General features: G+C 37.9%; 1 protein-coding gene across 3 annotated transcripts in view; it reads right to left on the reverse strand.

The window, feature by feature from the left end:
* Positions 1-249: 249 nt before the first annotated feature.
* Positions 250-15,694, reverse strand: part of LOC121315169 (E3 ubiquitin-protein ligase TRIM36-like) — a 37,932-nt gene continuing 22,487 nt past the window's right edge. For all 3 annotated transcript variants that reach the window (XM_041249177.1, XM_041249198.1, XM_041249186.1), the window contains 5 exons: positions 15,223-15,476; positions 14,114-14,232; positions 6,452-6,745; positions 2,697-2,991; positions 250-1,608 (listed from right to left, as the gene is read on the reverse strand). In XM_041249177.1, coding sequence (XP_041105111.1) covers positions 1,248-1,608; positions 2,697-2,991; positions 6,452-6,745; positions 14,114-14,232; positions 15,223-15,476 — 1,323 coding nt within the window. In that variant the 3' untranslated portion in view covers positions 250-1,247. The remainder of the gene's footprint in view (positions 1,609-2,696; positions 2,992-6,451; positions 6,746-14,113; positions 14,233-15,222; positions 15,477-15,694) is intronic.

Below are 15,694 nucleotides of genomic sequence, written 5' to 3' on the forward strand. Positions count from 1 at the left end.
ACATTTTGGCTAGTGCCTTCATGAGCGTATGTTTCTTCAAAGATATCAGTGAACTGCAAAGTATAAAACTATACTTAAAAGAAAGGATAAAAATCAGTTAATCACAAGCCTTCAGCATTGAAAGAGCAAACAGCTTTAATAAAAAGCAATTTAAAAAGTACACTATTTCTAACAGCGGTTAAAAAACAAAGAAGAGGTAGGCAGTGAGCTCGAGGCCACATTGTGAGCACAGCTATTAAAACAAAAGAATATATATTGTACTAATGTTCAGTCTTAAAATGATTACCTTTTTTACCCACTGACACCAAAACACACATGAATACTTTCCGAAGAAAGAAATGGCTTCCTATTCTTATGCTTGATGCATACCGGTGCCATATAGATTAATAGTGTATTTAGATTGGAAATGGACAACAAATGGACAGTACCCCGCGGATGGATGTGCCATTCTTTTAGGTTTTGGAAGACCATAGACCAATATATAAATAAATGATCTTGCTATAGCTGTGAAAGACACAATAGTGGACACTCCATTGTGTTCTGCAGTAGTCCTTAAGTCTCAAGAAGTAGATTTAACTGCCACAGACTTGACCAGGCTGCTAATGAAACCACTCTAGTTGTTAAGTGTGTGTTGATTCAAGTAAAGCTTCCCATTTATCTTTTAACGGTTTGCAATAGAGAATCCATGTTATAAAATGTTGTATAAACATGGACTTGACATAAACATAGTGTTAGTAAATGCATTATAATCAGTGTGCTGGCATTGTCTTCATTACTGGTGTTACCTAGAAGACAAATACCAAAGTACTTTCCTCACTCAAGGTTTGATTTGCCGCCATTTGCTCATTTGCAACCATTTTTTAAAAGGCATCAATCTTGTTGCTCTCCATTTTTGAGAAACAGGAAGGAGGAATGTTCCCTTTATAACATTGTAAAAATGTAACCAAAGGCACGTGGTTCGGACCTCACACTTAATGAGCAGCATTTTAGATTTTGTGTCACTTAAAACTGTAGTGTTCTAAAAGAAATAGACAAATAGTTCTCATATAGCGCTAACACACGTCACAGCAGCAGAATTTGTAGCACCAAATAGATCTAAAACATGCTTTTCTCCCACAAAAAGATTAAAGTATAATGTTTTTGCACATCTATTAAAAACAAAGTAATAATAAATGGCTTGGGAACTGGAGTTGTATGCTTTTACTACTAATGTTGCTCAATAAGGCAAGTGGCAGTGACTAAAGTCACTACTGAGCGTCTCCTGTATATCCTAAACGCTTGCTTAAGATGATGTCCTCAAGATGTACTCCTCCACTACCCATTAGGCCAAAAGCTGGATACATAGTGCCAGTGCAATCCACCTGACGCTCCCAAAGGCATTTCATGTCGTCTGCATCATAAAAGTAAACCCTCCCTTTCTCGTAGTCAAGACAGATACCAATACGTTGTGGCACAGGCAGGACACGGTTGCTATAGTCGCTGGCGGTGGCAGCCGAGCCCTTGGGGATGATGAACTTGCCCATTCCTATGGTGACCAGAGTGAAAGGCTGGGAGCTGTCATAGCACGTATCTTCACTGCCGCTGTCATGACCACTGTCATGATCATACCTGGAAAACACAAACGATCCCATCATTTAAATAGCTGGTGTATTTTTTTTTATTATTTATTGTTTTGTGTATTTTAAAACAGTACACAGGAAATGTGCATCCACCAGCAACGCAAGCTCAAGATGCAATGGTCACCAAGTTTAGACTTGGGCGTACACGTAGTTCATACCCAGTGAAGAAGACAGCAGGCGGCTCGGGGTACCTCATGGGCACCCCTGTCGCAGCAGGACTCCCCCATCTTTATTTCTAAAAGTGGCGTATGTTGGATAACATGGAAAGTTTGAATGCAATATAAGATACACGTGTTTGTAGGTTTATACACTCTATTAGTTTTAAAAGGAGATTATCAGAGGAGGTATAGTAACTGGTAAATGCAAGACGGCAAGATTGCATTTCATTGCACTGACAACGACCAACTGACTGCTGGAATAAACACAATTGCACACTGCTGGAGGAACCGATGCGATCAAGAGATAACATAGGTTATGCATTAAGGAATAAAGGGCCACACCAAGATAACACCAACTTAGGCAGTGTGAGCCAGAACCAGTTTTCTTTACAACATGTACATCTCCAAAGGAAGGAGGGTGGGGCTGAGGTCAGTGGATACTTAATCAACGTGCACTCAGCTCAGCTCACTTCTCTCTTTCATTAAGACTAGTATTGGAGACTTGGCGATCAAGAAGTCCTGGAGGATCAAACCTATAGTATTGCATTATATTATTTAATTCTGTTATGTTTTGAACATAAGTTTTGTATCATGCAGTTTGCATATGAAAGTGTGATCTGTACTGTTTTGCTCTGAACGTTTTTTTTGTTTCCTGAATTAAACCTGTATGTATTGAATAAACCAAACTAATATCTGAAGAAAAGGACTGTGCATTTTTTTCATCAAGAAACAACTACTCACTACTTTTAAAAAAACTAATTCACAGCAATTCTGGGCCACATGTTTTAAATACTTCTAATGATTTTTTTCCTGTGCCATCATAAAGTAAACTGCATCTTCAAGACAGGTCATAATTGGTACATTAAACTGCAATTTTGTATACTTTACAGTTTATCTGGCCTGGAATCAAAATACTTACCTGGGACTGCTGGTGTCTCTAGGGTTGTGGAACCACTCCTGTAATTTAGTATCTGAAGCAACGCCTACTTTAACCAAGTAAGAGTGGGGCTCCACACGGAAAACCCAGAAGTGACTCCCTCTGTTGATGCCGGTGTCCCCGATAATGTAATCCAGACACATGTAGCTCCCCATCTGGATTCTCTCTGAGCCCAGCAGCAGGGAGAGGCCAGCCACGCTCTCCACAGACTGCCGTCTGTTCAAGATGAGGCGCTCCGTGTTGAAGCCACACTTATCATCAAAGAGAAAACTGAAAACTTAAGAATAAGGAAAAGGCTTTTAGTAAAAGGAGTACGGGGATAGCACAGTTTTCTTAACTAATGTATTGCATGCATGCTGGTTTTGAGCATGTATAATGCACAGCTTGTTCACTGTATCACTGTAACGGCTTTGCAAACTAAAGGCTGACATCAATCCTAGGGTTATAAAAAAAAAAAAAAAGATGTAATTCAACAAAATTTTATGGGCGATTCAACCAATACACAATGCCACCAGCAGGGGGCTCTCTTGTCTACAACTGTAGAATGGTTTACATCCAATACCTTGAGAACAAAGAAAAACATACATTTAATCTCGGCAGATACCACTGCTAAAATTAGACACAACTCTTTGCGTGTGATATAAAGCCGGTCACGTATGTGTCTAAATAAAATGTAGTTCATAGAAGACCTATGTTTCAAGTTGGCATGGCACAGTTTATGTCTAGAAGCATGTTTAATGGTGAGTTTTTAATAGGCTTTAATGGTAAATTTCCAGTTCACCATGCTTTTTTATTTACATAGAGTTTTATACTATGACTACGCATACTTACATTACATTTACAATGTTCGCTTACCTGTACTTTAATACACTGCTATGCTTTTACTTTGGGTTACTGAAGTTACAAATCTGGATATTCTTCTTCTGGACTGGTAGTCAATTTACACAATGGAACAGAACTGATTTAAGATATACAACCAGCTTATAGGCAGTGAATCTAGGCCTCTATTTTAACCACTATTTGACTAATCAAAATACCATAAAACTAATGAATCAGTGTCCTTTACTATAAAGCCATAATGGAACATAAGAAATGTAGTGAACGAATGCTTCACTTAACATGGAAATCTTTTATGTCAACAGACAGAATACAATGGATGAGAGAGACTTGTTGAAACCATAGCAGAAATGCAACCATCACTCTTGCATTGTCAATGGAAACTTGGGGTCAGTAGGGAAGCTTCTATGCATGATTGGCAAATCCATTGTCATGGTAACATGATTGGGAATAAGTGGCCCTGGATGTAGCACACATTAAGCACCTAGTAACCCAATTTAAATTTTCCATTAAGAAACACATCTTCCATCACATTCAGATCAGTATTCAGAGCAATTTATATATATATATATATATATATATATATATATATATATATATATATATATATATATATATAATGTGTGTTTGTGTGTGTGTGTGTGTGCGCTAAACAAAGCTATTATTTTAACCGTTTCTACACTGCCTAACATTTCTGTTACATCCTCAAAAACGCTCACTCAGTGCTACCTAACATAAGAGATATGTCCTAATTAAAAATACGTTTTAAAAAAAGGATTGTCGTTTATTCCACTCAGGATCAATTTTTTTTTTTTATACTCAGGATTGATCATCTAAGAAGTTTTTACAGATATGTGGTCGGGGGCTCTAATTTCATTATGTTAAAGTGATAAAATACCTTCAAAGCGACACAGCTGTTATGTATTTGTTTCTCTGCAATGACGGACGATAATAAAAAAAACGTTCTCCTTCGACTAAGAGCTTTGTGACCGGATGTTTTTCGTGGAATTAGTTTTTTTAGGGAGGCACCTGCATTTCTCTGCACTCTATTGCTTCTCTTTTGCTGACGATACAAAGTTACCCTACTACTTCTTAGGTTGTCATTATTGAAACTTCTCACATGTGTGGGGAGGCACTTGAAACATGTGGCCAAAGATACTCTATGATGTGGCTTCATTGTTTTTTTTTTCTCCAGTGATGTCTGAGGTCAGCAATCAGAGGCTTTGTTGTTTGTTACAGTCCCTATACTTTCAACCTTGTATCTCAAACTGCGTTGAGTCTGGTTGAGTTGGTGTTGGAGAGAAACGAGTTCAGCTTATTTTCGATTGGTCTACTTATGTAAAATATTACTCGACAGTTTTAATTTTTTATAATTTTATATTTGATTTATTTTTTTCTCCTCTCTCCCACCCCTCTAAACCTTTCATGATATATTTTTTCCTTAAAAAAAAAAAAAAAATTAACTGATTGTAATTGTTGGTTTCATTGCATTTTTGTGTCCTCGTCCATTTAAATAAATAAATAAATTAAAAAATACAACAAATGCATGGGCGACGTGGATAGGTCAGACAAATGCTGCAGCTGTACAATGCTGCAAGGAAGACCACAGCATGGTATAAGAAGCTTGGCGTGTACATGGTCCAGATCTCATTGTACATGCCTACATACTGTACCCAAGTATGGCACCATAACTTCAGCTCACATTTCTTGAATTTCAGACCTGTGATCTCCAGCCTTTTGTTCGATACACAAGGAGCACCAGAGACTAAAAGATCACACGTGAACTGCCTAGGAGCTGTGACTTGGCCACCTCTGCCTTAGATCGACTTATGCGCTCTGATGCTTGTTGCACGTTCACAAAAAATGCACAAAAAACAAGCAACACTTCCTTGCCACAAGCTAGTGTCTCATTTCGTCTGCTTTACCAAGCAACCGGTACACAAACGTATACAGATCTAGTTTTGAAAATAAATCTAATCAAACCAGTCATGGATTACCATTACCACCAGTTGTACCAATTTTGAATTTCAGGTCATTGCTCGTTTGCTCTTACAAGCCTAGAAGAATGAAAGAATTTGAACGTGCTTCTAACTTAATGAAGACCGGACTCTGCTCTAACCTAAGCTCACAAAAACCCTGCCAGGTATACAATAATAAAAAAAAATTAAAAAAAACATTTAAAAAATGTTTTTTGTGGGAAGCCCAAAACTTTAAAAGGTGCCATTTCATTATCCCTTTGTGTGTCAAAAGAAAGGAATTGCCGCTTCACAGGATCCACATTTTGACACAGCTCTCTGGCATCTGCTCTGTCCAGCCTCTCACTGCAGTGATTTAAGTGAACATCCCTCCCCAGAGGCCCCTGGGACTCTGGGTTATAAGCAATCTTTAGCGAGCACACTGCTTTGAGAGTTTTCTGGCAGCATTGCCAAGGAGAAGCAACAAATAGGTTATTATATTTAAACCAAGAAATATATGGCTAGTTTTGGCCGTTTTAAAATCACAACCATAAAGCTGCTGTAGGGAGAGATTGGGTTGGCTTGAAGTGCTTTATCATCCACAGGTCGTGTTATATAAATGGTGCCCCCCTGATGAACTACCAAAAAGTGCATTACATAAAGCTCTGATCTACAAGATACTATCTGAAGGTACATAATATACTGAAAATCAAAAATGTGTTTTTGAATTTTTTGAATTTATTTTTTTTTTTTGTTAACTGAACCCCCAAACTTACAGAGTTAATAAGGCAACTACAGTATGCTTGCAAGGGGACTAAAGCAACTTTTGCAGTCCGGTGACAATTATTCATGTAAGCTTTGTGCTAAACATTTTTATATGCAATGTTATAAAATAAAGAAAATAACTGCAAAATAAAACTGAATGGAATCTGTTACTGTCCATACCTGGTGCCGGGGGTGTGTGGAAAGCCACCTCTTGACTGTACGAACTGTAGACAGACTTCTTGCAGCTTTTCACCCTGAAGTTGTATAAGCTGTTAGTGTCAAGATCGCAAATCACTTTGCTGTTGCCATATATTTTCTCAGTGGCCAGCCATTTGGTTTCTGCTTTGTCATCCAGCTTCTTGTACTCCAGGATGTAATGGTCAGTAGGAGAGGAATCTTCAGGTAGCAGCCAGCAGATCAGACCTTCATTGTAGACGCGGCTCAGGGATTGGTCAATAACTGGTACATCTGGAACTGAAAAATCAATCACGTTAATGTTGGGGAGGCATAAATTCTGTCCTGGGCACTACACTCAAATACAATTCTGACACAGCTTTTGGCATTTACACCAGTTTTTCAACCAAAAGCTCTGAAATGGGTTTTTGAATACATGTTGCAAAATGTTATGTTAAACTAAACATTTCTTTACCTTCTCATGAAAACATAACATTAAATTAAAAATATATACAATTTTAGTCCCTTTCCAGAGAAGTTTCCAAAAAAAACTAATTAGAAATGAAAAGTGGAACAAAACGACAGTAAAAGTGGGATTGGTCAGGATTATGAAGCAAATTAAACAGAACACCTTTAAACATATTATCAAAAACAAAATAGTCATGATTTAATCATTGAAATAATTATAGCAGATTTCAAGAAATGTAAGAAGAATACAATAGCAATAGTTCTGGGACTTGAGTGGAAAAACAATTCTTTGTTGTTGAACCAACGTTTATACTGAAACCAGCTTAGTCTGTCAGTACAACTTTAGAGCCAAAAGCATGAAGCTGCAGGTGTGGTGAGTGTTCAGACTGTACAGCACAGCTGCTTTTTCATGGCTAAGGAAGCTGATGGTTAGCCTTGAGGCAAAAAGCAGGTAAAAGCCAACTTGGAGCACACCACAGATGCTCTGCCAGCCACATAGTTAAAACAAAACCCCATTACAACATTTTGGCCAGGATTGTCATTTAAAGGCCTAATCCATCATTTAAAAAAAAAAACTGAAAAATGACCAGTGGGTGGGGGACATGAATACAAGTCACTTCAAACAATATTAGGTGAATGATTCATAAAGCTATTTCAATTTAAAAGCTGATGTCATTCCTATATTAAATTATCTGTTGTGAGCACTGTGTTTATGTGTGTTTGCCTATTTCTCTCTATTTCTCTCAGCGATGCAGGGAATCTGGTCCCAGTGGGTTTAGACTGCAGGATCAGGTCCCAGTGGATTTAGACTGCAGGATCAGGTCCCAGTGGGTTTGGCTACAGGCAACACAAACTCTCCAGCATCAGCATAGGAAAGCAGCAGGCTCATGGTACTGTACATTTGTTTTTGTATACCTCAGAAGTGCAAGAAAATGGCCTGAAATCATGCACACTTGCCAATTGATCTTTGAATTGATTTTACTTGTGAGTATATATTTCTTAGAGATTTTTGCATAGCCTGTATACACTGCTGCCTAATAGAAAAATGTTTTAGGTGTGGCAAGTAACCATTACACCAGGCATCTTTCAGGTTATTTCATCCATAAATTATATAATACATGTACTAATTTATAAATTTACCAACCAGTGATGTTACCAAGCAAGTTGTTCAAACCAAAATAAATTTAATGTTGTACCTTAAACTTTACTTATGTGAGAAATGGCTGGGAAATGTTCCCTTAGCTGCATTTAACCTTCCCTACACAAAGAGCTTTAAGATGCATCATCGACTAAAAGGTGTGTCAAAAAAAAAAAAAAAAAAAAACTTGTTCAGTCAACGGTTACAGGCAGATAACTAAATGCATGCTTATTTGATCAATACTAACCTTTAAACTTAGCTATTTGCTCTTGTATTCTGTTTTTGTCTTCTCTGTATCACTAATGCACTCTAATTGCACTATTATTTCAGTAGCCCTGTTGTGAAATGCTGCCAAAGCAAAATTTTCCTGGAACCACATTGCTTTCACCCAATGAACAGTAGTACTCTTAAAAGAATCAGTAACCTAACTACAGCTATTGATCTGAACTAGGGATACTTGAGTAAACAGTAAAATTAGCGAACTCAAAATTAATTTCTATTGTATGTAGCTGCCTAGCATTACTGTGGCAGCAGAGAAAGCACTATTTTAGGTTAGGATGGACAAAAAAAAAAAAAAAAAAGCAGAAATTAAAAGGGGTTTTCTTTTCTGTGTCCCAATGACACACTATCTTGTCATAACAAGAAAACCTTTGCACGAGCAACACAAATTGTCATGTTGCTATGATTGCTGTCAATCGCCGACCACGTGGGTGAGACAGCAGTGCGTCAGCTGGTTCGAGTTACGACACCAGTGATACCAGAACAAGGTTCTGTAGTGACAAGTGTCATCGTGTCTTTATCCGTGAAGAGAAAGGTGGAACAAGAGTGCTGTGTGTTTCAAGAGAAATAGGGAATTTCATATTTCTTTGAGGACATGAATGGAAAGCCAGTGTGCTTTATTTGTAAGCAACACGCATCTGTTGTGAAATAATACGTTTAAAAACACTGAAGCAAACCATAACCATGGCAAGAAATATGATACATATACAGGAACAGTATGTGAAGAGAAATACTGTTTACTAATGCTTGTAGCATAAGTGATGCTGCTGTGAAGGCAAGCCATGTGATTGCTCACAAAATAGCTGTTTCTTCAAAACCATTTTCTGATGGAGTTTTTGAAGAAGTGCTTCTGAAATAGTGTCTTGAGAAGCAGCAATCTTTCTCTGTCATGAATATCAACAAATCAAAATGTTATTCTCCACTTAACTCGATACTCGAGATATCCTCAGCGCAGTCACTTGATCCAGATGTTGACGCGCTGGTTCAAGCAAAGGTTCCAGGTATCAGGAGCAGCAGTAGCAGTCACTAATGTTCTTTGTCTTTATCTTTTTGCTGAGGCTAAATAAAAAATTGATCGATATCTATTTATATTTTGCATTTTTTTTTTTTTGTGCTGGGACGAACATGGAAAGATTTAGATACTTGTTCGGATATTTGTTTTAAAAAAGTTATCAAAGCCACTATAAACAGAACTGTATTAAAGTGGAAAAATATTCCAGAATTAAGAAGGGCCTTACTTTACCCTTGTGAATTAACTACAAAACAAAGAAAGCAATACAGTAGTTAAATCATGTGTGTATTTCAAGAAAAAACTTTTTTTTTTTTTTTTTCAAAATCCCCGCCCTTGTTGTGTCTTCTCAATAAACAAAGTGGTCATAGACGCGTTTTTATGAAGTAATAACATTGGTTTATAACTTGAATAAACACTTAAATAAAATATATGTTAAAAATACGGCATTGTACAAACAATATTTACTCACTGTTTTATTTATTTTTTTGCAAACAAACAAAACAAAACAAAATAAAAAACAACTAGGCTTGCATCATGAAAGAAAATTCAATTTTTGATTAATATACGAGTTTTGCAAGTTATGACCTGTATCATAATATTGCAGACAGAAACGGACCCCAATTGTAGCGGCGGTAAGAATCCAAGCTTCCAAAATAGAAAGCTATTTTATTTAGCAACAGTGAACAGCAACGCTTGGGCTGATCTTGGCTGAAAGTCAGAGCGCACCAGGAGAACACCCCCCACTGCTCCATGCCTGCCAATGGGGCACCAGCGGCAGCAGTGAGGGAAAGCGAGCAGCGGCTCCAGCAGAGTGACAATATACTGTATATATAAAAATGCTACAGATAAAATCATTTCTGATGGACACAGACTTTTGTTTTTTGCCTTTGAATACATGTGAAAAAAACAGTTTTTATGTTTGTCCCACCACTCATTTTTGTTTTGTTTTACCTGTATTCTAGTGAATAAAAAAATATATATTCCGCAGGCCAGATGACTTCACTCCGGGGGCTGGATCCAACCCACGGGCTATATGTTTGACACCCCTGCCTTAAACGGTCACCATGGATTGAAAAAAATATATATCTGCACATTAAAATACTGCCCGCTAAACCTACAGATGGCTGCAGAGCTGACTGTTAGTTAGACCAATACACAAACAAACAAAGACTACAGTTGTTAAGATTGGTTCAAGTTTCCATTCTGTCACAACTTTCCATTATATTCAAAATTCACAAAATGCTCCATTGAATTTCCCAGGAAGCCACTGTTAAGACAATTCCTGACAACACTGGAATCACAGCGGGCAGCGTTTCAGTGGTTCAGAGTGGTTAAAATGGTAATGAGGGTAGACCCCTTTGTTGCAGATCTTTCAAAAGGGACAGTGGAGGGGGGTAACATTCATTTTAAAAAGTCTTCAAAAGTCACACTGTAAGGGCCATTGTAAATGTATCTAACTTCAGACCAACTTCTGTGTGTACAATTTACCCAACTGTCGAAAAAGATTCAAACTGACAAGCATTGTTTTCTGAATCCCTTGTGTCTTTTGTTGACTTCAAAGTTCCCATGCTGTAACAAGAGAGACTGATCTTCATTTTCCACTTCCTGTCTTTCTTTGATCAAGACAAAATAATAAAATGCTTTCAGGTACAAGAGAATGGGTGTCCGTGTGCCTGCCAGTTCTCAACATCACTATGAAAATTAATTTTGCAAAATAAAAGGAAAGACGTAATCTGAAAAGAAAATGCCATTTGATCATTGGCCTTTTTTTCATTTGTTTGAAAATTAATTTTGGGAAACTGGTACAATTCCCAGAATAGCAGACAGAGTTGCCTAGCTGAAGAAATGGAAACTAGGAGGTACTAATTCAGAATCCAAACTCCTGTTAATGACAATATTGTTTTTATAGCTTGCACCTTCTTCATGCTTAGTACTATTTCTTAATTTGTACAGTTTGGTTAATTCTATTTTTTCTTTTCTAAATTTGCCTAATTCAATGGCAAATATATATATTTTTTTATTGGTTAGACTTGTTCTATTTGTCTTTGTTACTTCCTCCCAGACTTGTAGTCGAGTTCTCAAACCTCGAGTCCCGAGTCCGAGTCACTATCATCGAGTCTGAGTCACGAGTCCTTCACTTCGAGTCTCGAGTCCGAGTCCTTGAAACAAACTCAAATACATTTTCATTCAACTAGTGGTAGTAGTGGGGGAAGAGTTACCTAACAAACGTTGTCTGATATCACAAAAATGCACAATTAAAAAAAAAAAAAAAAAGGATTTGATGTATTTTTTCTAGCTAGATTATTCTATTTGCATGCCTTTTTCAACTCGTCTGTCACTATCTTCTTCTCTTTTGAAACTGGAATACTGTTTGAATGTACCTGAAGTTTATAGATAAGCTTTAAGTTCAAGTTTGTGGATGTTGTTTTTCACTTCGATTATATTGTCCTGCTGAAAGGAGAATCTCCATTCCAGTCTTACGTCTTTTGCAGTGTAAAGCAGATTTTCCTCAAGGATTTGCCTATATTAGTTCCATCCATGTTCTACCCTGACAAGCTTCCCAGTCCCTGCCAATGAAAAGCATCCCCATAGCACAATGCTGCCACCACCATGCTTCACAGTAGGGATGGTGTTACCTGGGTGATGTGCTGTGTTGGGTTTGCGCCAGACATAACACTTTGCATTTAGGCCAAATAGTGCAATTTTTGTTTCACTGGACCACAGAATCTTTTGCCACATCTTTTCAGAGTCCAGATGCTTTTTTGCAAATTCCAAGTGGGATTTTACATATGTTTTTTTTTTTTTTTTTTTTCAGAAATGGCTTCCTCCTTGCTAGTCTTCCATACAGGCCAGATTTGTGGAGTATCTGAGCTATTGTTGACACATGGACAGCCATGGAATGCTGTAGGTCTAGCAGAGATGTAATTGCCTTTTGGTGGCTTCTCTGACCAATGCCCTTCTTACCCGGTTGATCAGTTTGGGAGGATGGCCTGCTCTAAGCAAATTCTGGGTGGTGCCAGAATTAATAGCCTGTAGCTCTTGCAAAGTTGCCATTGGCCTCTTGGTAGCCTCTCTGATCAGTCTCCTTGCTCGGTCATCCAGTTTGCAGGGACAGCCTAATCCAGGCAGGGTCTTGGTGGTGCCATACACCTTCCACTTCTTAACGATCGACTTGACTGCTCCAAGGAATATTCAATGCCTTTGAAATCTTTTTATACTCCTCCCCTGATCTGTGCCTTTCCACAACTATCTTGGAGTTGTTTTGAAAGCTCCTTGGTCTTCATGGTAGTTTCTTTGCTTTGAATGCACTACCCAACTGTGGGACCTTACAGAGACAGGTGTGTTTAATCTGAAAATCATGTGAACCACTTGTATTGCACACAGATGGACTCCATTTAACTTACTGTGTGAATTCTGAAGGCAATTGGTTGCACCTGAGCTTATTTGGGAGTGTCATAGCAAAGGGGGTGAATACGTACTAATGAAGACTTTTCAGTTTTTATTTTTAATTGATTTGCTATCAATCAGCCCTTCTGTCATATCAGTCTGACATATCTGCCTGTTTGACAGTAGGCAATTTTTGAGACTTTAGTGCCTAGTTTTACACAGTTTGCTGGGTGAATTCATTGATGTTGTTTGCAAACAGTGATGGCGTGTGCTGGGAACGAGTAGAGATTGGAGGCAAATCACAGAATATTTAATCACACAGCGACTTTCTGATATGAATGAAGAAGTTCTAAAAGTATAACATATAATTTTTTTTTCCATTTTTGTTTTCAGTAAACTCAAAAATTATTAAGGTGAGCAATGTTCTATTGTTTTCAGTGCAAACAAATAAATTATATTCTAGAGATTCAGGGAGCTCAGCAAAATAAAATTACGTATTTTTTTCTACAGTGCTTACAAAAACTTAGAATGTGGTTTAAAGTAGTAAAGAGAAATATTTACTTGTTTACCATGCTGACACTAATTATTTCCTTAAACTTAATGCAAAAGAGAAAAAAAAAAAAAAAAAAACTATCTGCGATAGTTGCACTGGGTTTGTGTTTACAACCAGTTGGATTTGTGTGGGTGTGTGTTTACTCTGCAACCTAACTAGCTTCCAATTTCTTATTCTTACTACGATTGGCTTCAAAGACACCAGGGGGTAAACCAGTGATTGGACAATGTTTTTTGGGTGGGTTGGGTGCACACGTTTCCTAGTAACTGTAATATTACTTGTGTAATAGAAAACAAAAATGACTTGTCAAAAATATCTCAGAGTCACGGAGCTCAAATGTCCGAGTTGAGTGCAAGTTTTTGCGGCCGTGAATCAAGTCTGCTTCCTCCATTTTTTTCAAATATTGTAAAGCCACCCTTCCTTTACAGGCTCATAATTGTAAGGCATGTGTTGCATGTCTTACTTCTTAGGGACGCATGATCATATTAGCTTTTTCTTTTGTACGAGTCTCATTTACCAGCCTTAGCATCTCTGACATAAAAGTTTTACCAAAGATGGGCATGAACTGCTAGACAGAAATGAAATACCAACACGCCTTGAAGGAGCGAATAAGACGTACCTCTGAAATTCTGGCTTTATGCAAGTAAATAGCTTTTCACCTCACTTTAATTAGAATGCTCCCAGCAGTGCAGACACACAGACTCAAAAGGATTTGGTGACTAAGTAAAAAATGCCTAACAGCAGGAGGTCAGAGTAAAGAAGAGTATTTAAGGCCACTGCAGAGAACAAAGGAAACAGAAAGAGAAATAAATTAGTTGTAGAGACACTCACTGCTGAAGCCCAACTCCTTTAGGAGATCTTCTTCCTTGGAAACATCAAGGATAAAATCACCAAAGGAAGCATCAGCAGCTGGGTGGAATGATCTCAGAGTCTCTGTGGCTTTCTGGATTCTGAACAGGAGAAGATGAACATTTTATTAGAAGGTTTTATTTGTGCTGGGACAAAACAAATAGGTAAGACAACACAAGGGTCTTCCTTAATGATCTAAACAGTGGAGGATATAAAAACTGTCACCTGTCAGCTCATAAGACCGGTGTAAAATAGACCTTATTACACTATATGTGTTGTATATGTACTTAAAGTGGGCTGATAATTAAACCCTGGGAGAAAACTCAAGTAGGATTTATATCAAGTTAAAGAAAGACAGTATGTAGATCGGCCATGGTTTAGATCATTAAACTAGACCCCACAGTTTTGTTACAGGTACACAAACACAGTCGTATTAGCCCTTTAACACCAATATTTGACAATTATCCTTTCAGAACTAACAAACAAACTATAAAAATGCCACCAGTACAACCTGCATCTGCTGCAACAAATTAATGACAATATAAAAATACCCAGACCAGCACACAAAGAAATGTATATGTACACCTATATGCAGCCATGGTCTGAGCTTTTTGTAAATACATTGTTTGCAGTCTTATTTGATTTACCAGTGTATTGCAATCATGAAAGCAGAAGCAGGTATACATCATAAAAAAATGACAAATCAAGGGTGAAGCTGCTAGACTGTCACATTAGGGGGCAGACAGTAACAATAATGCCAATGGAATTTTATATCCAAAAAGCTTTTTGTACTTTTGTATCTTCAAACCCTAAAAAAGTAAATCACTAAGAGAGGTCTAAGGGCAGTGCTGGACCTAATGTAAAACATCGGATTATGTTTAATAATATATTGTTGTGATACAGACAACACAGGGCCTTTTGTAAACACTGTGGGGAGTTCTGTAACATTTAAAATCACCCCTACTCATGAGCAAATCTCAAAATAGACAGGATTAACAGGCATTCGGAAGGAAGAATGTTTGGCCCCCAAGTGCACCACAAAGTTTACAGCATTCTAATGAAAACTTGCGGATCGTATTTCTTCCCCCTACCTGGTGTACAACTGCTTTGCAGTCTGGACGAAGCAGGACTGATCGGTCTCTTTTAGCACCTCCTGGGCGTAGCCCACCAGCCCGCTGTTCTCCAGCATGCCTTGGTACTCCTCCCTCTGACTCTTCAGCTTCTCCAGACGGGTGGCCTGGGTCACCTCAATGGTCCTGAGCATCTCAGTCTTCCTCTCCTCCAGAATGTTGAAGAGCGTTTCAAAATGAAGATTGGCTTCCCTTGTAGATGTTTCTCCATTATGCTGCCACCAAACAACACATAGAGTTAGGAACAAACTATAAACACTTTTGAAACAATAAGCACAATAATCTGTTATACAATGACATTAGAAATGCCTGTAGCAAAGGAGAAGCCATACTAATGGGAGATTTCAACTTCCCCCAAATAAAATGGGAAAACCCGGTGGGTAGCGCAAAGGATGAAATAGAAATGGTGGAAATGACAAATGACTGCTTCCTA

This window comes from Polyodon spathula, chromosome 1, assembly GCF_017654505.1.
Source record: "Polyodon spathula isolate WHYD16114869_AA chromosome 1, ASM1765450v1, whole genome shotgun sequence".
Taxonomy (NCBI): Eukaryota; Metazoa; Chordata; class Actinopteri; order Acipenseriformes; family Polyodontidae; genus Polyodon; species Polyodon spathula.